The sequence below is a fragment of the Aquarana catesbeiana genome, linkage group LG01, assembly GCF_042186555.1.
Source record: "Aquarana catesbeiana isolate 2022-GZ linkage group LG01, ASM4218655v1, whole genome shotgun sequence".
Classification (NCBI taxonomy): Eukaryota; Metazoa; Chordata; class Amphibia; order Anura; family Ranidae; genus Aquarana; species Aquarana catesbeiana.
In genome coordinates, this window is record NC_133324.1 from 572,241,520 (window position 1) to 572,269,355 (window position 27,836).

Genomic DNA, 27,836 nt, shown 5'->3' on the forward strand with positions numbered 1-27,836 from the left:
GAGCTGCACCAGGCAGAATCAGCCAAGTATTTTAGATTATACAGGGGGCCAATTACACAGCACAAGCACTGTTATTCATGCTTTAAGGGAACAGGATCATTATTTATTTTTTAGGGTTACAAACCCTTCAAGTGGTTTTTCATTCAACCAAGCGGGCTGAACGAAGGAAACAGAGGAGCTCGCTCTACTAACTATGCGATTTTAGTACAAGGATCTCCCCACTAAACTATTGTGTTCTGACAGGGAGACTGCTGGAAGAGTCTCCCTGTCAGAGAAAGTAAAGAACACATAGAAATCAAGCAGTAAAGACAGCCAAGCAGCTTTAGAAAGGACCATGATACAACTGACCACGTGTTGGAAGGGAAAAGACATGGCCATGTTCATGTTATCTGAGCAAGAGAAATCAAGCAGCAGCCATTTAGAGAATAATTTCTTCTGTACATACGGTATGCATTACCCTATTTTTTTTTTTTCTTTTTTCACAAGTGTATCATGAGTAGGCAGGTGTAAAAAGCAGAAGACATTGACAACAGTAACCTATTCCATTCCAACCTTCATTTTTAAAGTGTAGCTTTACTTGGAAGATAAAAAAGGTTTAAAATCCAATATTCAAAGACTTCATCCAGCTGCAACAGGGCTGTATAGTGTACATTTGGGCAAACTCAATGACAGACTGATATATGCAGTGGCTGTACACTCAGATGCGCACAGCCAAGTGGTACTTGTGTACGGGAATGTATGTGCTGCCCCAAACACTGCGTTTACATTTAATTTTAGTGAGAGTCTACTCAGTTAAGCAATGCAAAACACAAGGTGCATAGTGTAGTTAACAAAACTCAACCCCTGTACCTCACGAAGCACCAACAGATAACGAGTGGAGATTCGAAATCTTGTAAATGCTCATTTGTCACTAGTTATCTTTATAATTACCAGTGACACAATAATCACCACTTAACTGCTTAAAACAGGCTTTCTCAACCTTTTAACCATAGAGGAACCCCAAAAATAAATTTTCATGTCTCAAGGAACCCTTACTAAAACCAAATCATCAGGGCTCAATAGGAACAATGCTCCTTATATTGGTGGCCAATAGGAAGACTGCCCCCTTAAAGTGCTGTTCAGAATGCCACCCTTAAAACACAGCTAAAAAGATATTTGGTGTCATGCTGCTGGCTTTGCTAACTGATGCTGAACCTTAAACTCTGTAGGCATCATCAAATAGGTGGTTCATCAGCCACAGCTCAAGGAACCCCTAGCAACCTCTGGAGGAACCCCAGGGTTCAACGGAACCCTGGTTGAGAATGGCTTGCTTAAACCCTAACATTTAGCCCCTTAACTACTATATTTACCTCATCAGGTGCCAAAATGTATTCTGAACACTACCTGGACTTAAACCAACAGTTGCACTGAAACCACATACCTCTTAAATGAGCGCAATGAAGCAAATAGACTAGTCTTACCTGCTATGCTTAAAGAACCCCACTATTTAAGTTAGAGGCAATTAGTAGGAGAGAGCGAGCTCCAGTATTTCAGTATCTTATATAGTTATTCAGGTTTAAAAAAGACACAAGTCCATATAATTCAACCAATAAAAAAAAAAAAAAAAAAAAAAAAAAAACAAGAACCACCACATACAATTTCATATACGCAATCCTATACCCACAGTTGATCCAGAGGAAGGCAAAAAAAAAACAGCAAAGCATGATCCAATTTTCTACAGCAGGGGAAAATATTCCTTCCTAATCCCTCAAGAGGCAATTGGATATTCCCTGGATCAACTTCACCTATAAAATGTTAGTATCCAGTTATATTATGTACAAAGTATGTAAGGTAACAAATCACATGGGGTGACAGCAATGGACTGCAGAGATCGATATGATGGATAAATTCTGGTAGCCACATGACTACCTCCCAATTACATCTGCTGGCTTTTCCTTCTTTCTGCAGCATTTCCTATAGTCATCTATGAAATGGCGTGCGCCTTCTGGCTACTTAGACTGACAGACTTAGGGATGGTCAAACCTTATGAGGAATTCCAATCTAACAGTGTTAACAGGAAGGGGGATGTGGGACTTCACTTACTTTGATACATCAAATATGCCAACTGGTGACTCCTTCCTAATCTCTTCATATTCTTGAAAAATGCCCCGTTTTTTCATCCTCTTGACATGTTGAACCAAACCAAGTACCGTCATACCTCCTTCTTCTGGCATGTGTATGGATACCTCCATGTCTGCAGGCAGTGGTCGAGATTTCTGGGGTAAAGGTGGGATGGAAGGATTGTCAGCAGGCTGCTTATACAATGGAGTGTCCGGAGGAGTCTCCGACTGAGGAGGCGGCCTCCTGCAATTTGTATTTGCACTGGAGCTTTTGTCACAACAATCGTAGTTGCCGCTAACGGCAGACCCATTCCAGTGCACACAGCTGCTTACTCTGTGTGCCTCTGCATAATTCTTAGTCCTGTTTTCATGGTAATGATTGTGTAAAAGTCTGGTGTTATCAGTCACATTCTGCTGGGTGCAATTAGAGTTTAGTCTATCACTCACAGGGTTTTGCTCAGATGAGTATATAACAAAGAGATGGTCCATGCAGTCTCCATTTTCTTGTCCTTGTCTGGAATTAACACATGCCTGAATCCATGCCACATGGCTTATTTTTAATGTACCTCCCAAATGTTCTGGTAAAGAGTCCTTCGGTATATGATTTACCAACTCATGGGCTTTTACTGTTCGCACCTGTCATAGAAGGAAAAAATATTTTTTTTTTTAAAAGGTACAAAACACGGAATAGTAAAGTTCAATAAAGAGGAACTGCAGTCTGCTCACATAATTTGTAATAAAAACATCTTTGCCATTCTGAAGCTTCCCTCCAACCACTTTGCATATTTTTTATATACTGAGATTCTGTACTTGCCAACTATGCTGCAAAAATCTCCCACCACCGAGTCTGGCTGCAACCATTTTAACTGTGGGCAGCTAAAGCTGCTGTCTGTTCACTTCCTGGATTTTACACAAACACACAGAGGCACACTTCCAGCTCATTGGCCCTCTTATGACCCATCCCCCCTTCCTTCCTTCCAGGCAAACTCTCAGGAGTGAGAAAGAGAGCTGTGTATGATGTCATAAGCCTAGGCTTTTTACCAGACAAGAAACAGGAAGTGGGTTGTATAAGGTATTTACTGGCAGAAAACAATGTTTTACTGTACAAAGTTAAAACAACAAGGGCAGAAGATTTAATAGATGGAAAGTTGAAAAAAATGACTGAAGGTCCGCTTTAAATATAAATCAAATGGAGAGAAAAAAAAAAAAAAAGTAGCAACATCTATCAGAGTAACAGGTGCTGCCTAAAAAGCAATAAGCAATAATTAAAGAGGTCCAATTATTGAGCTTCCTGGCACCATTGGGGCAAAAACGCACCAGCTGAGAAACACATAGATGTGAACGTGTAACATAGGAAACCATGTCAAATGGACTGTAGTGCTTTTCTGCAAAATGGAAAATGAACAAAAAAGTGAATCGGTGTGAAGGTAGGGTTAAGGGCTATAACACCAGAAACGTGCCTTTGGGGATTTATTGAATTGCCCCAATCTGCGAGAAAGCAAAGAAAGAAGACATTGTTGACGTTGGAGCTACGACGGGGGGCATTATTTTTCAACTTCGACTTGTCAAAAACCATCTGTTTTTTGTAACACTAGCACTCCTTTTTTTGGTATATGGGTAGGGGTACACTGTACCCCATACTCATTCATATAGGGAGGGGGCTGGGATCCGGGGGTCCCCTTCCAGATTCCGATAAGCCCCCTGCCCACTACAACCACAAGCCAGGGTTGTGGGGAAGAGGCCCTTGTCCCCATCAACGTGGGGGCAAGGTGCTTTGGGGCAGAGCCCCCCCCTCCAAGGCACCCATCTCCCCCCATATGTTGAGGGCATGCCACCTGGTATGATTCGGGGGACAGAAGGCGGGGGTGTCCTCACTCATCCCCTCGGACTGCATGCTCGGATAAGGGCCTAGTATGCATTTGGGGAGATCCCACACTGTTTTTTTTCTCAAATTTTTTAGCCAACAATTCTTTTTGTACACCAGCTGACTCATCAGTTGTTAATCACTTCAATACCGGCACTTATACACCCTTCCTGCCCAGACCAATTTTCAGCTTTCAGCGCTCTCGCACTTTGAATGCCAATTTGTTTGGGTACAGTCATGCAACACTGTACCCAAACAAAATTGTTATTTTTTTCACACAAATAGAGCTTTCTTTTGGTGGTATTTAATCACCACTGGGTTTTTTATTTTTTGCGACAGAAGTGAAAAAAAGTGCGAAAATAAAGAAATAAAAAAAAACCCACTTTTTTTTAGTTTCTATAATAAAATTTTGCAAATAATTTTTGTTCATAAATTTTGGCCAAAATTTATACTGCTACATATCTTTGGTAAAAATAACCCAAATAAGTGTATATTATTTGGTCTGTGTGAAAGTTAGAGAGTCTACAAGCTATGGTCCAAATTATTGAAAATGGATCACACCTGATGAATTGATGGCCTCTCTCATCTCTTGAGGCCCTGAAATGTCAGGAAAGTACAAATACCCCCCAAATGACCCCTTTTTGGAAAGTAGACAGTCCAAGGTATTTAGTAAGAGGCATAGTGAGTTTTTTGAAGTTGCAATTTTTTCCCACAATTCTTTGGAAAATAAAGAAATTATTTTTATTTAATTTTTTTTTTTTTTCCACAAAATTTTCACTATTTATTTCTCACTAAGGATGAGCTCATGCGTGTTCGCAAACAGCATGTGTAGAGCCTGCCCAGAAGTCGGCAATGCACAGCGCTAATCAAAGGCAGTGAGACATTTCTTGATCTCTGCAGACATCAGGACAATGTCTCACTACTTGTGATTAGCGCTCCGCAATGCCAACTTCCTGGCGGGCTCTGCACATGCTGTTTGCGAATGCGTAAACAGCATGTTGGACACAGTCGGTCACATGGTAAAGAGCAATTTCATTGGCTCTTTAGCACAATCAAGGATGGGCTGTGTCAGTGTGACAAGCCTCGTCCCCAATTGCCGCTCGTGCACGAGGACAATGCATGTGACCGGCTGTGATTGGACACAGCCGGTCACGTGGTAAAGAGACAAATTTTATTAACTCTTTACACTCCTCCTACAAGCTTTAACCACACATTGCTAGACTGCTATAGACTGCTGATGAGAAAGGGTATTTACTAAAATAATTGCATTTACATGTTCTGTGGAGGACCATATATAGGGAATGCAGAGTCCTGGGTTTAATAACACTTTAGGCCCCTTTCACACTTGTGTGACTTGGGACTGCAAAGTCACATGACAAGTCGTTCCCCATGATTTACAAAGATAACCATTCATATGTGCGACTTCAAGTCGTGCTGACTTCAAAGTAGTCCCTGTATTAGTTTGGTCCGACTTTCATGCGAGGTGAGGTCCATAGACACAGTTTACACAGGCATTCCCTGAAATCGTGTCAAAATCGCGCAACTTAAGTCGCAGCAGTGAGAAAGGGGCCTTAAATGAAGAGAGGCAATCTAGAATGTTCGGAGGCTCCCCTAAATTATATTTCCATTTTGGAGTTGATGGGGGTTAGCAGCTACTTTACAGTACTTACATGTTTTCATTCACAAAACCTAACTTAAAAAAAATGCTGCTTGCCTTTTTACTTGCTGAATAATTCCACTTAACTTCCCCTTCTATGTAATGTAAAAGGGAATGGGGAGTTACATGTATCGTAATTAAAGTACCAGTATGGTCTAAACCTATCTAAGCTTAACCACTTCGCGGCCCCGCCCGCAATGTACTGCTGTAGGCAAAGCAACAAAACCATACGTCGCTGCCTACATCCGGGTTTAGGGCGTGCCCATGTCCCCCTGGCACCCGCTGTGAGCTCAGGACATGTCCACGAGGACCAGGGCATCCATGTTTTGCGTTATTTAATATGGAAAAGAACTGTCAGTATCTCAAACAGTGTCAAGTCTGGGCAAAAGCTCTGGAGAGAGGTGTGTATTGCAGCCAGAGTTGAGTTTTTTCTTTTTGTAGTTTTAACCACTTCAGCCCCGAGCCTCTTTTTTACACTTGTTGTTTACAAGTTAATCTTTTTTTTTTTTTTGCTAGAAAATTAATTAGAAAAAAAATATATAATGTTTGGGGGTTCTAACACCCTAGAGAATAAAATGGCGGTCGTTGCAATACTTTGTCACACTATATTTGCGCACTTTTTTTGGGGGGAAAATAATACACTTTATTGAATAAAAAAAATAAGACAAACAGTAAAGTTAGCCCAATTTTTTGAATATTGTGAAAGATAAATGTTACACCAAATAAAATGGATACTCAACACGCCACACTTCAAAATTGCTCCCGTTCGTGGAATGGTGACAAACTTTTACCCTTAAAAATCTCCATAGGTGAGGTTTAAAAATTTCTACAGGTTACCAGTTTTGAGTTACAGAGGACTAGGGCTAGAATTATTGCTCTCACTCTATTGATCACGTAAATACCTCACATGTGTGGTTTGAGCACCGTTTTCATATGTGGGCGCTACTCACATATGTGTTCACGTTTGCGCGCAAGCTCGTCGGGACAGGGCGCTCTAAAAAAGTACATATATTTTTTTTTTTTAAATTTATTTTAGTTTATTTTGACAGTTTTTTTTTCAAAAAAAAAAAAAGTTTTGGTCACTTTTATTCCTAATACAAGGAATGTAAACATCCCTTGTAATATAAAAAAGCATGAGAGGACCTCCTAAATATGAGATCTGGGGTCAAAAAGACCTCAATTCTCATATTTACACTTAAATGCAATAAAAAAATAAAAATACATTTCTCCTTTAAGAGCTATGGGCGGAAGTGACGTTTAACGTCGGTTCCGCCCTCCAATGCCATGGAGTCGAGCAGGGGTCATCTTCCCCTCATTCGGCAGCCAGGCATCCACAGGAGAGGACGCGACAGCCTCCGCTGCTACCGGCAGGTCCAGTAAGCGACGGAGACGACCGGAGCGTTGGGGGAGGCACCTCTCCCGCCGCCAATAAAAGTGATCTTGCGGCGAATCCGCCACGGAGACCACTTTTATCTTAAAGAGAAATGCACGCCGTCCCCAAAAATACTGGGGTTATGGCAGCAGCTAGCTATTTAGCCTCAAAGTACCGACGTACGGGTACGGCGATTTGCGTGAAGTGGTTAAAGATGCAGGGCTAGGTTTTTAATCTTCTTTTTGGAAGGGCGGGGTGGACTTTAAAGCGGAATGGGCACAGGCAACAAATGTTATATATTTTGATTGTCTGGTTTAGGAGATCAGGCTAGAGTTGTAGATTAAGCAGACCTGCCATCTGCAGAAACAGAGAACTGCAAGTCTATTTACAGATCTAAACCGCCTTACCATTAGAATACTACAGAAACCATTTTGCTTAGACCAAGGTAGTTTTTTTAAACTGTAACCAAATTAATTCTCATAGTATTGGGTATGTTGGTTATGTTAGACAGCACAGTTTTAGCACATTAAAAGTAATAAAAAAAAAAAAAAAAAAAAAAAAAAAAAAAAAAAAAAAAGGATACCATACCCGTTCTCGCAGTTTTTCTCTGACAAAGAGACGAAGAACAGCAAATGGAGCTCGGAACCAAAGAGGAGAGGACACAATAAAAACACATTTTAACCGTGCGGGAAAAGCACCCTAGGTAGAAAAAGAAAGAGTGGATGATTCAACAATTATCTGAAGTATATACATACCTTCCTTGGGTCTCCGTAATAATTATACGCAAATAACCCCTCCAAGTGCAGATAGCTTTTCAAAAGGTATGCAATGTTCCACATTGCAAACGAATGTTTAAAGTTAACCTGTCTTTTTGTCTATTCAATCTAACTTTCATGCATTGGTAGTGTGAGGAGAAGTGATTGCTTAGGTTTACCAATATTACTGCAAACCTTGGCTAGATATTCATTTTATATGATTCTTTAAAAGGGAACTATAGTGTAGATTCAAAAAGTGAAGGTTTCCTGTTATAACTGGCTGAGAGTAATTTGTATTATTAAGTTTACATTTTACCTTCTGATCCTGTGAACATATAAAATATGTGTAAACACATATATGCGCTTAGGTTGATGTCTGTCATTAAAGTGCATCTCCCATATGTAAATTGTACAGAGGTTTTTGGATCAGCTAGCACTTTCCTGAGTTTACACTTAGATATCTGAGTAGATAGATAAAAAGGACATAAACATCCCATTTATCTTTTTTTTTTTTTTTTTTTTTTAAATATCTTTTTATTGGTTTAGTAATAAAGTACAAAAACGTACAATAACACAGTTTCATGCACTTGGCCCACGCAGGGGCTTCACATAGGCAAATTGGTACAACAAAATAGCCCAAGAAAGCCTTACGGACTGTAACAGCTCAAAAATGAATAAGGCTCAGCTGACTGGTGATGGCGTGCCAACTCAAGTTCCCAGTATAACCCTAAAGCAACCCGAAAGCCAACAGGCGATAATATTAGATATTCTGTTTAAGACAGTAGACATCTGCTGCAGTGGAACACTATCACATTTAGCTTTACACTTAGAGTAAAAGTTCAGCCCAAAACTAACGCTAAAGCTACTCGCTGCCACATTCTAACACTAATCTATCTAACCCTGTAGAGGAAAAATCACTGTACATACTGTTTCTGCAGCCGATCTGGTCCCAAGCTGAGCTGTCAGCGGTGGCTTCTCTGTGAAGGCGTGTGCAGGAAAGGCAGCCGACAACGGAAGCCCCATAGTAAGTCTATGGGGTGATGACACTTCCCAGGCATTGTCGGCTGTCTCTTCCATACAGCATCCGATGCTAGAGGAGACCGGAATATATTGGCTGCAGAAAAAGGTACGTATAGTGATTTTTGCTTTACAGGGTTAGATAGATTAGTCTTAGAATGTGGATGCCAGTAAATTTAGAGATTTAAGTGCCGACAGTTTTTCACTACACAAACTTGCTGATTTCCTTCCTTCTTACCTTTGTTATAACAAATCTTTAAAGGAAAGCCTTTGCGATTTGATTGCATTTTAAATACCAGCTGTGTTTTTTTTTAGGGGGAAAAAAAAAAAAAAAAAAAAGATACCAGAAAAGGGTAATATGAAATCCCAAATTATCATTTCATTGCTACCCATATAGGACGAGCATACAGAGTACTCCAGCTGTGAGAGGAGGAGAGGACACAATAAAAACACGTCACAGCCATCACAAGGTACAGAGACTCTTTCACTGGTTCAGTACTACTTGTCTGTGATCTGCACTGGTCAATAACAGTGCAAGCACAGCAGTAAAAGAAGATTGTAATGTTCTATTTAGAAGTAGAAGCTCCACTGTTTAACCATAACTTTTACCTCTGTGAACGCAAAAATCAAAACGTGAAACCCCTTTCACACAATTTATACAACTTTACCCCATACCTGGCACGTTTACTGGGGACATACTGCTTCATTTTACGTCTGCCTGTGAAGTGGCTGAGGGACTCATCAATACAGATGTTTTTCTGAGGTTTAAAACATTTCTAAATTTTTTTTTTTTTAAAGAAACTGCTTAACAGCCTAATTTTATGCAAACTGGACGCACCGGTGCTGGCCGCTACCAGCCAACTGGACGCACCGGTGCTGGCCGCTACCAGCCAACTGGACGCACCGGTGCTGGCCGCTACCAGCCAACTGGACGCACCGGTGCTGGCCGCTACCAGCCAACTGGACGCACCGGTGCTGGCCGCTACCAGCCAACTGGACGCACCGGTGCTAGCCGCTACCAGCCAACTGGACGCACCGGTGCTGGCCGCTACCAGCCAACTGGACGCACCGGTGCTGGCCGCTACCAGCCAACTGGACGCACCGGTGCTGGCCGCTACCAGCCAACTGGACGCACCGGTGCTGGCCGCTACCAGCCAACTGGACGCACCGGTGCTGGCCGCTACCAGCCAACTGGACGCACCGGTGCTTGCTAAGATCACCAATACTTGCACTTATCAGCAACACTGGCACTTGCTATAAGCTGGAAAATTGTATAACTGGCACTGGCTGTAATCAAGCACTGGCTGTGTATAAGGGGAGCAGTAATTTTAACACTGGCTGTGATCTGCATGGGCTATCCCTTCTTCTCCTTCCACAACTAAATTGTGTGTTTTGTGTGTGAGAGGAAGGCTAGCTGCTAAGGTACAAAGCTACTCTCATTGATTCTGTACTTTTTGCCTATGATCAGCAATGTCCAATAAAGCGGTGGTAAATCGGAGTTCCACCCAAAAGTAGAACTTCCACTCATTTGTCTCCTCTACCCCTCCGGTGCCACAATTGGCACCTTTGGGGGGGGGGGGGGGGGGGGGAGACAGGATACCTGAGAGGTATCCTGTTCCCACTTCCGGGAGTCTGTGACCCGTGACATCACCGCGGGGCTAACTCCTCCTCCTCTCTCTGTTGCCCGGCCAGTAGGAGAGAGGAGCGGGGCCTCTCACATGCGCAGTAGGGTTCCCGACGTGAAGCCGTAAGGCTACACTGCCAGGTACCCTTACCTGCAATGATGGCGGCAGCACCCAACAGCTGATGGAAACATCAGCTGCGGTGCCGACATCGCGGGACTCCAGGACAGGTAAGTGTCCTATTGTTAAAAGCCAGCAGCTGCAGTATGTGTAGCTGCTGGCTTTTAATTCTTTTTTTTTTTTTTTGGGCGGAACACAGTTTTAAAGTATAAGATTTTGCAAAAACACCAACAGGCAGGTTTATTTTGTTTTTTAAACAGAAGAAACCCTAGTGGTCTCTTCTGTCATTAAAGCCTCCTCCTGCCTATCAGCAGCAAAGTGATTAGAGCCAGACATGCTCAGCTCAGACCACATCTATGGCACTGGCTGTGTACTGTGGCTCTCGTGCGTATATGCGGGAGTGACGTCATTGAAGCCCATTATTAAAGTGGCCGAAGAGACAGAACCAGAAAGAAAGACTGGGCAGGACCAGTGGGAGCGGTGACAGCGCAGCGATGGAGGGCTACTTTTGACAGATAAGTCTGCCATAATGTGCTAGTATGCAGTACATACTAGTACATACTAGTACATTATTGCATAATAATGCATGCAGGGTCTAACTGTTTATCATTTTTTTTTTTGGGCAAAGTTTACTACAGCTCTTAACAGTGCGATCATAGGCACTGTTTACACCTGTGATCACGGTGATTCGTCACAGCCATCACAAGGTACAGAGACCCTTTCACTGGTTCAGTACTATTTGTCTGTGATCTGCACTGGTCAATAACAGTGCAAGCACAGCAGTAAAAGGAGATTGTAATCTTCCATTTAGAAGTGGAAGCTCCACAGCCACTGTTTAATCACAACAGCAGGTAGTGGAGTGGTAAACCAAACCTTTGAAATGACTAAATACAAAATGTAACAATAACTGTTTATTGTAGGGGTGTTTACCAGACTGGAAATGGAATGCATTATTTAGTATGGACCCATAAGCTGGCCATACACATAGTAATTTTTCGAGGCAACCTGCAGGTTTAGGACTGACTGAACAGATTCCTTCTCCTCTGACTACATCCATTGTATTTTGACAGCCAGCTCCATCAGTTGTCACTATACAAAAACAGTGCCTACATCCATTGGATCCAAGCATTGTTTGGCTATCAAATTTCCGCCCAGCTCTTTCGATTTTTTTAACAGAGGGATGTCAAATGGGAGGTGTCCCAATGGGCCACCTACTGAACAAATTTTAGCGAGTTCATCAGAAACCAGGCGAAACGCACTCCATGTATGACTGGATTTTACTCTACAGTTAGTAAATTATATTTGTCTGCCAGATGTGGCTATCTTTGTTTTATCTGCAGTTTGCATAAATACTCTTTAAACAGATTAGAACAAAATTAGAAACATAATGAAAAAAAAAACTAACCTTTAAAAGGTTCAAGATCTTCACACAAAGTTCATAGTCAAAATTTCCATAAGTGGAATTAATCATATCATAGATGAATATGAGCCCATTGCGTTGAGTTTCCACTCTACAGAAGAAAAATAGTAAATAGAAAAAAAAAAAAAAAAAAAAAGAAGATAACCAAAAGATATTATTCAAGCATAAACCAGATTCCTTCCTGCCAAACTTTACACGACTATAACCATCCAATCTGTATATGTATTGCAGTAGATGTATAAATATGGATATATTACCATGTCTATCAAGAATACATTGTGTTGCAGTATGATATTCATATAAAATATGAAAAACACACACATTAGTTCTGTAGATGCCAAACAATGCTTTGGGGAAATGTTCAAAGAAGAGTACAATAAAAAAGCATTCATGAGTTTAAATTAAGTGTATGGAAATGCTGAATATAAACTGGAAATTATAAAAATCAGATATCATATAAGATTGCTTTTCACAGCATATCCTTCACATTCTAAAATATTGCAATATATATTTCCACTTTCCTATGGCAACAATGGTCTTTTATGAACTTTTTTTTTTTCCAGAGTACAATACCAGATCATAGCAATAGACTTGAAAATCAATAACTGAAAAAAAATAAAAAACAAAAAAATATAATTTGTCAAGGAAATAATCCCACAGCTATAGTTCCATTCAGTGAAAAACCAATAACGTCCCAAACATAAAAACATTGGAAATAAATAAACTTCAATAGGACATTTGGATGAAAGCCATCTTCAGCTTGGTTCTTTATGAACAGATTAAAGAAATGTGCCCATCTGTGTTCAACATATCTCCGTCCAGATCAGATTTTTCTGATGGGAAGGAAGAGGCTTGCTTATTGCTCATCAATAAATTACCTCTCAATTGCTTTATCTAACTGATAGATAATAGCCTGAAGAACAGCCTTATGCGTGGTCACGTCCGGCCGATGAAGCCGAGCAGTAAACAGGGCTAAAGCTGCTCCATTTGCATCTCTTCCGGGCTGTAATTGAGAAGCAAATATATGGCTATTACATTGGGAGTAAACAGGAACACTGTCCATACAAGTACATTGCTTCAGGCTATAAGAATGTTCACACAGTCACAAATTATAAAATACATTTCACATGTGAATTATCCATTTCACAGATTTTGCTAAATCCAACAAAATTTTACTATGTTTCTAAATTAACAAAGACATCACGCAAAAAAAAAAAAATTAATGTATATTTTTCCCTTTCTGTAGGAAAATGTATTATCTGAAAGACAGATGTAGGGGCTATTGGTAGATTTACAGAAGCATGCCTGGAATGCTGGTATCTTTGATCAGGGTGAAAGGCACCTAACATATATGTTCACCTTTTAAAAAAGTCCCATAGCCTTTTTGACACACCCAGCTGTCACCTGACCGTAACCCGCCCCCCCTCCCCAACACACACCTACATGACTTTACTTACCTCCTCCAATGGCTGCAGCTTTCTGGACTCTTTTACACACCAGCCAGAAAAAAAAAAAAAAAAAAAAAAAAAAAAAGATGCTGGGCTGCCCATGCCTGCTTACTAATTTGCCATAGACCTGAATGGAACATGGCTCCGGCAGTATGGCTGATTCAAGTATATAAGGATGATCGCTTTTAGCTGCAGCCAGTCCGCCACTAAGGCCTCTTTCATACGGGCTGGATCCAGATTTGCTCAGCAGGGGATTTGTCCGCTGATCACCTACTGAGCGGAGCGGTCCGATGACAGGAATGTGTCCACTCCACTTATGCAGAGCAGACACAGCCCACTCTGCTCTATGGGCAGTCAGATGTAAACAGATTGGCTGTGCAATATTTTATGTCACACTCCATTTGTGCAGCAGTCTTTCAAACGCAATTTTTTGGGAAAAAATACACTTCAATTAAATTTAAAAAAACTTAACAGTAAAGTTAGCCCAATTTTTTTGCATATTGTGAAAGATGCAGTAATACTGCAAGAATCGTGATCCTTATTTTAAGCAAAAAAATTGTGATTCTGATTTTGTCCAGAATTGTGCAGCTCTAATGTGTTGCATTAGTCAACTCCCATTGTAGTCCCTCCATCAGCAAAATGATCTCAAACCTACTGGCCACTAGCTTAGACAGCAGGCACTCTCACTGCAAGTTGGCTTATCAGCTGGCATATAGCAAGTCAGTAGAAAGATGGGTTTCATTTAGATTGGCCAATTGAAAAACAGAATAAAACTGCTTTTGAAGGAATCCCCAAAGAATAAATGGTTGCCTGATTTTTTTATTTTTTTGGTCTGGCTACTGTTCTATAATGTTTAGCATTTGAAAATGCTGCTAACAGGCAGCTGTATTTCAAACTAAAAGAAAAAGAAAAAAAAATTAAACCCCAACTCTGAAGTGCTGTTAAAATCCCCCCATGCAGTGAGGTCTCCCCTGCATGGCATGGGTTAAATGCTAGCTTGGCTAGGGAAAAAGGAAATATAGTAAGCACAAATAGCTTATTCCACGCTCCCCCAATGGTAATTGCTCTTTGCTGTCCGATGCTTTGGAATGTGTCAGGGCCCATCCACCCATACAATGATTTTTTTTTTTTTTTTTTTAATAGGAGGCCAATATTTTTAATATTGTAATAAATATATTTTAGATGCTCCTCAGTGGTTTAACTACTCTGCCTCCCTCTTAACAGCTGCAGAGACATGGCGATAGCATGGTTTTTAAATAATTTGGACCATTCATATACTTGTACAGCCATTGTTTAGCACTGGCAAGCTGAAGCAAAGCCTGCCTTTGTAGTGTGCAAATATGGCTGCTGTCATATTCACAAACTTTACATGGATTTTTTTTTTTCTTTAATATTAGCACATACTGATAGATTTAAAATCGACACCCTTACAGTGATCAACCTAGTCACTTTTTCAATAGTATTTTAATTTGGGAAAATAAAAGTGAAAATGTTTGGAAACATTATTAATACTTACCAAAACCGTAAATTTACCACTCAGCAACTCAGAGCGTAAAGGTTCTTCATCTGGGTTAATATTGTAGATCCCTTCTTTCAGTCTTGTGTTCTGTTACACAGAAAGGAAGTCAGGCAGTTCATATTAGTAACATTTCTTGCTCAAATGGAAAAATATGAATGCATAATGAACTACAGTACCTGCCAAAATATTTGTGATTCTTTTTTGGTCATTCATACTTGCTGCACTAACTAGTCAAATAATGGTTTAATCCTCAAAAGTGGGTGACAACACTACTCAGAGCCTGGCAAACTGCTGATAAATGGAACAGTATACTATAATACGATGATAAGTTCCTTCCTAAGCTCCCTTCTTCATGTAAGCCCATCTAAACAATTTTCTCTCTTGCCCTAGAGCAACCTTTTTCAACCAGGGTGCCTTCAGATTTCTTCAGGGGTGCCTTGGCAAAATGCCTAAAAATTGTATTCAAGCCAGTTGGTAGATGAAGCCTGCCTTTTAGTTACAGAAAGACACATGTTTTCATTGTGCACCATTACAACCTTCAAGCCACTGGTGTCCTAACAACCAATGACATCATTGATTGAGAAGGACAACGTCAGGCACCTGCACAGCATCCTGTTTTGCCCCTCTCCATCAGCACTGGGGTCACATTAGCTGAAACAGAGAGGAGAGAAACTCTGGAATACTAGTCAGTACCAGCGTGCTAAGGTGTATTTGTTTGGGAAGAATAAATCATCTCTAACATTGGGTGTCCTAAGTGTGTGTAAATGACTGCGTTAAGTAAAACTATTAGTATGGTTTTTACATTTTAGAATAGGGTGCCTTGAGATTGTACATCATTTTAAAAAGGGAGCCTTGAATGAAAAAAGGTTGAGAAACAATGCCCTAGAGTAACAGAAAGGTAACAATCCATGACTTTTTCCCCCAAGTCCCTACTTTTTCTACCTCAAGTTCAGTACTTTTGGTGTATCTTAATGGATTTACTTATCCATTTCAGATATCCTCCCCATCATTTTGATTAATTACTGGCCATCTTGTGGAGGAGGTGGTTTGCACTTTGTGGATGATGCCTGTTTGCTCCTGTCGTGTGTTGGATCCCTTGCCACCTCAGCTCCGGGGAAGGGCAGTGTTTTTGACCCAGTCCCTGCACCACAGCATAGCTTGGTTACGTTTGTAAGTATCCAGAAATTGACTTATTGTCTTTTCTGGATGCAATCTAGTCTACTTCCTGATGTTATCATACTTTGTTATTTCAGAAATCCTATAGCATCCGCCCCTGAAGAATTCACAGAAACGCGTCGGGCATCAAGGATGCAGCCACCATGCTTTCTATAGGATCCTACTCTTATCAATTTTCTAGACTTATTTTTTACATCATGTTGTCTTGTGCTTCCCAGTTTTATATGTACAATTTCTATAGGACATATGTGTTAGCCACTCATTGCTGAGATACCATGTTGATTGTTTTATATACATGTATTTATGTAGGACATGCTTGGTGCACATGCAACTTTTTACATGTAATATACACCAGTATAATTCACATGCAATAAACTTGAACTTTTATATCTTAACCCCAATCTGTCAACTGTCTCATTTAAAGTCCCATCGCCCTTTCCTTTTCCTCTGAACCAGGGATGGAGGCACTACCCCGTGCCTCATTTAAAGTCCCAAACCTTCCATTGATATGCAATATATAAATATACCAGAAGAATTTAAATAATTTTTAAATGGCAACATAGCAAAATAAGACCTTATATTTTTCCACAAAATGTATTATTAGGCAACCCTAACCTTACATAACCAAGGAAAGACATTTAAACATTTTACCATATTACCTATACGTGTTACAAACAACTAGTTTTGTGAATATTCTCTTATAATCACTCAGAACATGGCACATCCAGAAATGCAACAAAGCAATAAGGCTGCTTTCACACTGAGGCGCTTTGCAGATGCTAATAGCGCCTGCAAATCATCCTGAAAGAGCCGCTCAATTCACTCCAATGTGAAAGCCCCGAGGGCTTTCACACTGGAGCGGTGCGCTTGCAGGGCGGTCCAAAAAGTCCTGCAAGCCGCATCTTTGGAGAGCTGTAGGAGCGGTGTATTTACTGCTCCTAAAGCACCCCTTCCCATTGAAAACAATGGGGCAGCACTGCAAACCCGCCGGCAAATCGCTTTGCAGGCGGTTTGAACCCTTTTTCGGCTGCTAGCAGGGGTTAAAACCGCCCCGCTAGCGACCGAATAGTGCCGATAAAACGACATTAAAGCGCCGCTAAATATAGTGCCGCTTTACTGCCAGCGCCTGTCCGACTCAGTGTGAAAGTACCCTAAGGGTGATGCAAGAAAAGCACTGCTTGCTTTCCCCAGCTGCATTCATGCATATTAAAGTGCACTTGTACCCAGATTATGGACAATGAAGAATATACTGTGTGGGTATATATATATATATATATATATATATATATATATATATATATATATATATATATATATATATATATACACATACATACATACACACACACACACACATATATATATATATATATATATATATATACACACACACACATACACACACACACACACATATACATTATATATATATGTGTGTGTGTGTGTGTTTAAATGGGGATCTCACACACTATCACTTTAGTGGCATATCAGATAAGAGTGGTCCACTTCTAAAACGGTTCTACTTTTGTAAGTAAATATATTCACATGAGGACTACAGAATCTCTAACAAACATTTTCACAGGAAAAGATATCATAACAGACATTTGCTACATTCAGCTCTGCATTTTAGTACAGAGTACTAAAGTGATACTAAAGGAGACTTTTTTTTTTTTTTTCAAATAACAAATATGTTATACTTACCTGCTCTGTGCAATAGAACTGCACAGAGCAGCCCCAATCCTCTGGTTCTTGGGTCCCCCTCCAGCGTTCTGGCCTTCATAGCTGCTTGCTGTTTTGAAGATTAGCCCTGCCCCTCCCCCCACCTCGCTACCTCCTCACTGGCTGTGATTGACAGCAGCAAGAGCCAATACCTCCCACTGCTGTCTGAGCCAACGATGAGGGACAGCCGGGAGAGCAGCTGCTGTCGTACACATTGCTGGATTAAGATCAGGCTCTGGTAAGTTTAAGCGGCAGTAGGGGGGGGGTGTGGGGGAGCACACACACAGGTGTTTTTTTTCCTTCATGCATAGAAGGAGGGGTGTTGCACCCTGTCACCTCGGCCTGGTTTGGTGCAGACATGTAGGCTGAAGCCGTTCTTTCTCATTTATACACCTTGGCTGGTCGAGAATATCGGTGATCCTCTCATCTTTACATTCACTTTAAAAGTATCTTGGGGCATTTTCCAACAAAAAGCACCTTCCATAGGGATGAATGATCATGCATGTAAAAAACAACCACACTGCAACAGCTTAAAAAAGTGCTATCAATATAGCCTTTATGTATCATCTGAAGGAAGATTAAGAGATTCATTGTTAAATACGGTTAATTTCTCTTTTTTGTGTAAATGACCATCTACATAGTACAGTAGCAGCCATGCTCAGTAGCTATGGAAAGATCTTGCCCTCATCAGCTGCATCAGATGGGTACCTGGTAAAAAGTCAACAGGTAACCATATATAGTAACCCAAAATAAATTAAAAAAAATTCAGCACAAAAGGACATTACTTACCTTCAATGTGATGTATCTCTTGTACCGTTGTGTCCTGGTTTAGAGAAATATTACACAACTACTCCGACCCCAATAATCTTCTGGTGTGGCGGGTGTTAATAAGCAGCTCTGACAGGCACTCAAGAGTACGGAACCAATCGCAGTTTCTTCATTCACAGAAGTCGGTACTACAGCTTCTATGAATGAAAACAGGATCTGTGACTGGACAGATCCTGTTTCATTTATAGAAAGATTTTTCTCACTATTAACATGCTGAATGCTTTTGCCAGGAAGAAAGTGACGTCACTCAGCTGACGAGGTTATAACACATTGAAGCAGTGTTCTCATGGCACATTTTAGCAATTCTGTTGCTGGCTAGTTCTCCCTAGTGACAGAATGGCCAATGTGATATCAGCCCATGGCTAGCTATGCACTACACAATGAATTTCAGCACACTCCTCTTTGGATTTACTAAAACTATAAACCACTCTGGTTTAAAACGCAAGGCTCTCGCACTACACTGATCATAGTAAATATAAAAAAAAGAGATTGGACATTCTACAAATAGATTGGACTAGCACTACCATTGCACAAGAAACATTTTAGCATAGGTCAGATTAAAATTAGAAAAAAAAAATTGAGAGATAGATAGATACACACACACATATACATATACACAACCCATACTGAATAGCACTGACACATGTAACAGATCGGCAGAAAGGTATGTTAGCACTGAAGTTTGGCAATCCATTTATTTATTAAGCAAAGGACTGTGGGACAAGTGTACACTTACTCTGTAAGCTTGAAATAAATCTATTGCTCTAGAAACATCAAACTTCCGAGCCATTAAAAATTTCACAGCAGTGTCTGGGGGCACGGCAACCACTTGTGGTTGTTCCCGGTTCTTCAATTCAGCCAGAAATTCTTCAATGGCCTGCCAAAAAAATACAACAAATATATTAAGACCAAATGATAAGTAGATAGCATTTCTTCAAACATCTTTGTACATTTAGAACAAAGCTCAGTTACCAAACATTTAATGGGTAATGTAGGCAGTGTTTTTAAACTCCAGTCTTCAAGGCACCCCTAACAGGTCTTGTTTTCAGGATTTCCCTCAGATGAAATGTCTGTGGTAATTACTAAGGCAGTGAAACTGATCAAATCACCTGTGCAAAATAATGGAAAGCCTGAAAACATAACCTGTTGGGGCGCCTTGAGGACTGGAGTTGAGAAACATTGGTGTAGGGAAACTGCAAAACACATTTGTTAACGGTTTTGCATGCCAAAAGGTTTGTAGATCGGTTCAGCCAGTGGTCTAATGTAGACACCTATGGTAGATTCAATACAAAAGGCATAACCCATTTACTTTTTACAGGTGCAGTCAAAGCCATGCACCCAATTAAGATTGTGTCTGAACAATGAATGAAGAGCAGCTCACTGATGGTGATCTTTCCTCCAGTAAGCAAGCCCCATTTGTCAGATTCACCAAATTGTGCAATGACTGATTAGCTTACAGATTTGTCCTTTTCTTTCTGCCTGAATACCGATGGTCAAGAGATTAGTGGAGGTCAGAAACCTAAAGAATTTCACTTTACAGTTGGGTATTTTTTCAATGAATACAAACCTGGACAACTAATGTGACTTTAATATGCCTATTTAAAGCTTTTAGAGTCTTGCACATTTGTAAAGGCTCCTTTCCTGTACTGAAATTGATTTCACTGTATACCGAGCTTCCTAGCACTAGAAGTTTAGAAGTCAGACGGTGCCAGCCTCATTTGATGAATGGAGGATGTCCAAATCCATTCATTCATGCCCTTTCCTCTGCAATCTCAGTCCCTGGACTGGCCCCTTTTATTGGATTTCTGTTATTTCAATCGTGGAAGCTCAGCAGCACATGTGGTCGCTACCTTGGGTGCTTTGCACACAAACACAGGCTGCCTAAGAATGTCCACATGATGAAACAGTAGGACAAAGTACTAGGGTGCTTAAAGAGCTGCATGTGGGACCTTGCTTCCAAAGATGTCTGAAAGTCCACCTGGTAGAACTTAGAGGAAAAATGCATAGCTGCACAGCAACATATTTCAAAGCAGCTTCTTTACCTATCCATAAAACCAATTGCACAGGCGATGAGCAGAGACTTCTAACATGTTTTACCCACACAGGCGCTTAGTATGTGATTTTTAGCACATCCACATCTTCCCCTGAGCATGTGCTGTGCAGTTCGTTCCATTTGGATGTTGGACCCCACCCAGTTAGCAGGTGTTTGCCAGCATTTGTACGGTCAGGAAGTACTGTAATCGGCTGCGCACATGTTGGATTTGACCTTACACCAGTTTCTTTGCCATTTGGCTGTGCATCGAAGGAGCTGTGTTGGCATTTTTTTCTGGACAGTCCAGAAAAAAATATATCAATAAAATATATAGTTTTTAAAGGCCACACTACAGCTATATCTTAAACACCAGCTAGCTCATCATGATCAAACTAATAACTCTAAGACCTCTTTCACATTGAGACGTTTTGGATTTGAACAGTCGGCTGTCCCCCAAACCTCAAGTCTAATTGAAGTCTACAAGTTTTCCACTGCCTATTGCAAGATGGATCTTCCTCTTACCAGCAGATAATCACCAAGCATATGAACTGAACCAGCACCCGAATCACAGTAGATGGTTGTGAGAATCAACCTGGATCGAGTTGATTGAGATTCATCTGAGCATGAAACTAAACAGTCCTATGCTGCATACTTGTATATAAATTTCTGTATGGGGTAAACAAGTTATCTTTAGTGGGTGTGTTTGGGGAGGGTGTGGGCATTTTTCCTGATTCACAAACAGGGGTTTCAATCATCAGAATACTGACAAAGGGGATTGAAGTGGCTGGTTCAATGCTTGGAAGAAATACTGCAGGGCTGACTTCTAACTCAAAAAGTCAAAAAGAAGTCTATTAAAAATCGCCTTGCTCACCTTCAATCGGTAGCTGTCCCCCCATAGTACTCCCTTTTCACCACAAGATGTCCTCAGATTTCTGGACTGATGCCTGACATCATTCAGGCCACTTAGGCTGGCCATAGATTATGCAATTTTCTATGTTGATGAGGGAATCCCTCCTGCTGCACTAATGTATTCTGACAGCGGGAGGCTTCCTCAACATAATACAATCATAACTGCTGGTGGCTATAGCCCCTGGCAGTGATCGTACAAAAAATATCCCAACAGGCTGGTTGTACTGAAGTTGAACGATAGTTCGACTTCAGTATATCCAGCCTGTCCACAGATGGATCGAAATTCTGTACAAAGCTGCCGAATTTTGAACTGTCTATGACTGGCTTTATGTCGAACATAAGGCTGTCAGGTACTCACCCCCTGCCTCGAATTGGATAGTGAAAGTTAGAGAAGAAGCACAGCGATGAGTTCATCTCTTTGTCACTCTGCTTTCCTCTCCCATCGCTATGTGCCTTGGCAGGACATGAACTGATTTACTCTTTGAAATGCTTCTTCCTTTCTCTGAACTTTGCTGTACAGGGGCTCCCAAATGCTGATACCATGTCTAATTCAGGTGCTTACAAATCTTGCATTTAAAAAATACATTTAATGCTGTAATATAATGAACAGAGCTACATTAATTTGGGTCTTTAATATCTGCTCAGAGTTTGGCTCTACATTATAGGCTACATACAATACCTACCACAAGCTTTGTTGTAACTGAAAGTTATTACCAATTAAATTTCCACTGAAATCTGCAGGATGCTGGGATTTTCAAAAACTTTCAAAAGCTACAAAATTTCACATCCCTGCTGTATGGCAGCTTGGGGACATTTTGCACACTTACTAAACAAGCAAATTGAAGGACTGACTCACTGTTTTCCCAGAACATTTCACAGTCAAGACTCATGTCAAATTACAGGAATCCCTCGCGGGTTACTTTTTGTTGCAACAAAAAGTTGAGTGATTTCACACCCACCGGGTATGCCATCATCCATGCAAATCAATGTATAATGAAAAAAGATTTGTAGATTGGGATTTTACAGGCATCCAGAATATTAATTCCTAAAAATATAGTTTTTATTTTCACATATTATAACACATCAATTAAAAACAGCAGACAAATGATAATAGCAACAGCTCCAGTAAAGCAGTCGCATAACCCGACACGTTTCTAGTCACTTCTTCACGGGAACAGAGCAGGTACAGAAGCTGAAACAATAGGCAAAGGCATATCACAACTAATGTTCAGCAATTATAAGACAATCGGCTTTAAAACCGTGTGTTCTAAACTTACAACCCAAGGGATCACTGAGCACCTATGATAAAAACACATTGCACTAGGAAACCAAATGACCCCTCTTTGAGGTTTGTGGCAGTGGCCCCCAAATTAATTTTAAAAGGGCCACCTCACTCAGGGACTCCGTGGTGCAAAGTTGTTGCCAGCCTAACAAAAAGGGGAGATACCTGTACTACCAGAGGCACATATCCTTGTGGAGGTTGTGCATATTGTCTGGTTATTGAGACTAGGATAAGATGTTATTCCTGATGAGCATTGCTGTAGACCTAAACATTTTGTGCACTGCAAGACTATGAGTATTATCTACCTGTTCCTGTGCATGTGTCTTATTTTATGTAGGAAAATTGTGAGTCTTGGATGTGGATTCGGGAACACACATGGCACGCGTATGGGAAGTTTACAATTCCCAAAAGGCAGACATGTGGCTCTCCAGCACAAATAATATGTGGTTCCCCGTGTTTTCTTTCTGACACTTAATAGGATCCACCGGGATCCTGGAGGGGGTGATGGGAATAAATGTTTGTTACAAACAGAGATGTGAATTGTGCGTTTTAATGCCACATCTGCTCCTTGTTTAAAAGAGGCCACTAGATACAAACCGTTTCTAGACTAGGCAAAATAATTCATTATTACTACATTGTGGACAGATTGTTTTACCGCCATTCATCGATTTTTGTCGGTTGTTAAAATAGGTCACTATTGTGAAGTTCGGGGCTGCCGTCTTTTCTGGCTCTCCTGTGTCTTTGAGCTCCCCATTCTTCCTCTCCCGGAGACCTGTTGGCACCTGCCCTATTCCAACATGGTGCTGTGGGGATCAAGTTCTCCAGACACCATCTAGAATAATCCTTATTATATGTATTTCAATGGGGTTTTACCACGTTACATCTGTTCAGAATGAACTTAATTGGGCTGGTTGATTTGAAGGCCATCACTATTTATACCTGCAGTGGGAGCAGCTCCGTCTCTGTGTTTACCCTTGGGGATGTCTGACGATTCTTTGGTATCAGACAGAGGCAGCACTGTGAGTATTTATAGGACCTATGTCGGTTAGATATTAGATTTGAATGGCCCTTTAGAAATCTCCGTTTTGGATACCTCCATTTGGTTTCCTTTTTAAGAATCTATGGGCACCAATCCTTGCAGATTGCTGCACAACTTTGGCCTTCCATATTTTATCCCAGCCCAAACTCCACTTTTATCTTTAGGCCCCCTTTCACACTGGGGCGTCGGCGGGGGTTTTCGGCCACTAGCGGGGAGCTTTTAACCCCCACTATCGGCTGAAAAAGGGTTAAAACGACCTGCATCGGCGGTTTCTATTGGCAGGAGCGGTGTAGTACACCGCTCCTTCACTGCTCCAAAGATGCTGCTTGCAGGAGTTTTAATGTCCTGCTAGCGCACCGCCTCAGTGTGAAAGCCCTCCGGCTTTCACACTGAGACTGCAGGGGAGCCGTTTTTCAAGCACTATTTTTAGCCCAAAAGCGCCTGAAAAACGTCTCAGAGTGAAAGAGGTCTAAGAGTTATTACTTTGATCATGATGAGCTAGCAGGTGTTAAGATATAGCTGTAGTGTGGCCTTTAAAAACTATATATTTTATTGATATATTTTTTTCTGGATTGACTGTAGACGCAATGTGTAATTTTTTAATTTGGATCTTTTTTGCTTCCTCTCTCTTTTGTTTTTGTGCTTATTTTCTCTTTTGTTTGATCCGAGAGGGGTGCCTGTGATCCTATCAAGCAAGATGTCCCTGGACCTGCTGCATGGTAGTGGGTGGGCATTAATCTAGTGCAACGTGTTTTCATCATCAGTGTCCAGTGATCACTTGAGTTGTAAGTGTACAACACACTGGTTAAAGTGGATTTTCCTATTATTGCTGAGCATTAGTTGTGATATGTTTTTGCCTATTTTTTTCAGCTTCTATACCTTCTCTGTTACCTTGAAGAAAAGAGTGTCTCGAAACACGTTGGAATATGAGAATACTATATCCAAGCTGTTGCTATAACATTTGTCTTTTTTAATTGATGTTTTATAATATGTGGCAACAAAAATTGGATGCCTGTAAAATCACAATTCACAGATATTTTTCTTTACTTTTTGTTGAAATATTTTTCTGCATGAACTCAGAGAAGAATTGGAAAGTAACGACAAAGGAAGATATATCAAGGCATGTGTAAATTTCTTCAGAACATAAAAAGATATGTAGTTCATCTGTAGGGAGACAATTTCTTTTAACTTTTGCAGTCAAGTTTGAGAAAACCCCACCTGGGTTTATAATGTGTTTCCATTGCTACAGCATACCTATTTATTTCTTAGCTTTCTAGTGGTTTATTGGGAACAAGCCTGTAGACTAGGCAGCTACTCTGAACAATTTAATAGTAAAAAGTAGGGACAGACTGAGTTTTCTTTCATTAACATACGATGCTTAAGCCAATTTGACCCCTTTCTCGGAGACAGACTGTCCAACGTCCCCCAACCCAATGCAGTTTCAATCCGTCTCGATTTGACTGCAGTTTTCCTTCACCTCTTTTTTTCTTCAATAAACCTCACAGAAGTTTTGATGTCAATTGACAGTTCTTTTCCACTACATATCATACATTTCGAAATCTGACAGAAGCAAGCCTAGCTTCACAATGGGCCCAATTTTGGTTGACGATTGCTCAGTGTCTGATAATTACTAGCCATCATGTTTACAATTTCAAAAGCGAATGCGCTTGAATGAAATTTTCCAAGTGTATTGCCAGCTTAAGTGGCTAGTTAAAAAAAATCAAGACACCATTACACTGGGCGAGGACTAGATGCCTGTTTGGTTGCTGGACGATTTTTTTTAAATACCCTGAGATGCGGTTTTAAAATGTGAGTGCACACATGTATGTTTTATGTAAATAAATTTAATTTCAAGCAGACATACTGCACTATTAGCTTCTCCTTCTACCCTATATGGAAGCTCCTATATGAACCGTTACATGTTTGGGGCTGAAATCTAGATAACCCAGGTTTCATGAGCATTAACAAGCATACATGACTTCTCATTCATTTGAGGGGTTCACTGGATGAGGTGAGTGCATACCCTAAAGGGGTCTATGGTGAAGGGCACATTGGTGTTTCTGTGAAGATATAGGAAAACTATACTCACTTTGGTGGATTGGAAGATTAAAGGACTATCATTTGCTACAATTTGCATGGGTTATCCATTTGTTTAATAATTTATTTGCACATATGAACTTTAGGAGAGATCGTTTGTGTAAATCAAGTCCAATCAGTATAATCAAACACAGCTGTACTCAAATGAAGATGTAGAACCATCTCAAGGATGATCAGAAGAAATGGACAGAACCTGAGTTAAATATATGAGTGTCACAGCAAAGGGTCTGAATACTTAGGACCATGTGATATTTCAGTTTTTCTTTTTTAATAAATCTGCAAAAATGTCAACAATTCTGTGCTTTTCTGTCAATACGGGGTGCTGTGTGTACATTAATAAAGGAAAAAAAATTAACATAAATGATTTTAGCAAATGGCTGCAATATAACAGAGTGAAAAATTTAAGGGGATCCGAATACTTTCCGTCGTGTGTGTGTATATTATTTATATATATATACATATATACACACACACACACACACACACACACACACATAGTGGGGACGGAAAGTATTCAGACCCCTTAAATTTTTCACTTTGTTATATTGCAGCCATTTGCTAAAATCATTTAAGTGCACACAGCACCCCATATTGACAGAAACACACAGAATTGTTGAAATTTTTGCAGATTTATTAAAAAAGAAAAACTGAAACATCACATGGTCCTAAGTATTCAGACCCTTTGCTGTGACACTCATATATTTAACTCAGGTGCTGTCCATTTCTTCTGATCATCCTTGAGATGGTTCTACACCTTCGAGTCCAGCTGTGTTTGATTATACTGATTGGACTTGATTAGGAAAGCCACACACCTGTCTATATAAGACCTTACAGCTCACAGTGCATGTCAGAGCAAATGAAAATCATGAGGTCAAAAGGAACTGCCTGAAGAGCTCAGAGACAGAATTGTGGCAAGGCACAGATCTGGCCAAGGTTACAAAAAAGAAGAACCCAAAGATCACTGTAGCTGAGCTCCAGTGAATACTTTCCGTCCCCAGAGTGTGTGTGTGTATATATATATATATATATATATATATATATATATATATATATATATATATATATATATACACACACACACACACACACTATATAATATATATATATACACACACACACACACTATATTATATATATATATATATATATATATATATATATATATATATATATATACACACACACACACACACACACGTAGTGGGCAAGATCTGGCTTCATTGTTATAAATTTTAAAATCGAGATAGAGAATATATATATATGGTATTTGGATAAGGACCCCCCTCTACTGTGCAGGCGCAGCGCTTGCGCAGTAGGAACAACAAGGGAGCCGCCGAAAAGAGTCGAAGCTGAACACCGGAGTCAGCTGTACACGGCGCCTGCGTGCGAAGACTATTTTAATAAAAAAGCGTTTGTAACACGCCCCTTGCGGGCTCGCCACGCTTTGAGCACGGCCTCGCTGCGCTCGGCATATTATTATTCTAACTATGTCCACTTGGATGGTGGGGCTTTAACGTGGACATAGGGTAAAATAGGTAAAAAAGTGCTCAGGCGCCGTGTACAGCTGACTCAGGTGTTCAGCTTTGGCTCTTTTCGGCGGGTTCCTTGTTGTTCCTACTGCGCAAGCGCTGCGCCTGCGCAGTAGAGGGGGGTCCTTATTCGCCGGTGGAACTTTGTCGGCAAGACACCGGCTCCCACCCCCTTCTAAAGTCTATTCTAACTACCCTGTAAAAGGAAGAGGCCTAGAGGCGACTTCACAGGAGAAGAGGTCACCACTCAGGCATTTCAAGGGTTGTTGCTGATCTCTCCTCTATTCTGAAGCTTGCCGCTGTGGAAACCATGCGACCGCACCACAGCACCC

At 40.6% G+C, this 27,836-nt stretch overlaps 1 protein-coding gene across 2 annotated transcripts in view; it reads right to left on the bottom strand.

Moving 5' to 3' along the window:
• The window catches only part of LOC141106574 (tyrosine-protein phosphatase non-receptor type 9-like), a 101,191-nt gene that overhangs the window by 37,989 nt on the left and 35,366 nt on the right, over window positions 1–27,836 (bottom strand). The window contains exons 2-8 of one of the 2 annotated variants that reach the window (XM_073597468.1): window positions 19,353–19,493; window positions 14,891–14,980; window positions 12,805–12,929; window positions 11,912–12,017; window positions 7,581–7,691; window positions 2,547–2,735; window positions 2,083–2,255 (exon numbers count right to left, since the gene is read on the bottom strand). In XM_073597468.1, coding sequence (XP_073453569.1) covers window positions 2,083–2,255; window positions 2,547–2,735; window positions 7,581–7,691; window positions 11,912–12,017; window positions 12,805–12,929; window positions 14,891–14,980; window positions 19,353–19,493 — 935 coding nt within the window. Of the gene's footprint in view, window positions 1–2,082; window positions 2,736–7,580; window positions 7,692–11,911; window positions 12,018–12,804; window positions 12,930–14,890; window positions 14,981–19,352; window positions 19,494–27,836 lie in introns of both variants that reach the window. The other variant, XM_073597458.1, reaches the window with a different exon arrangement.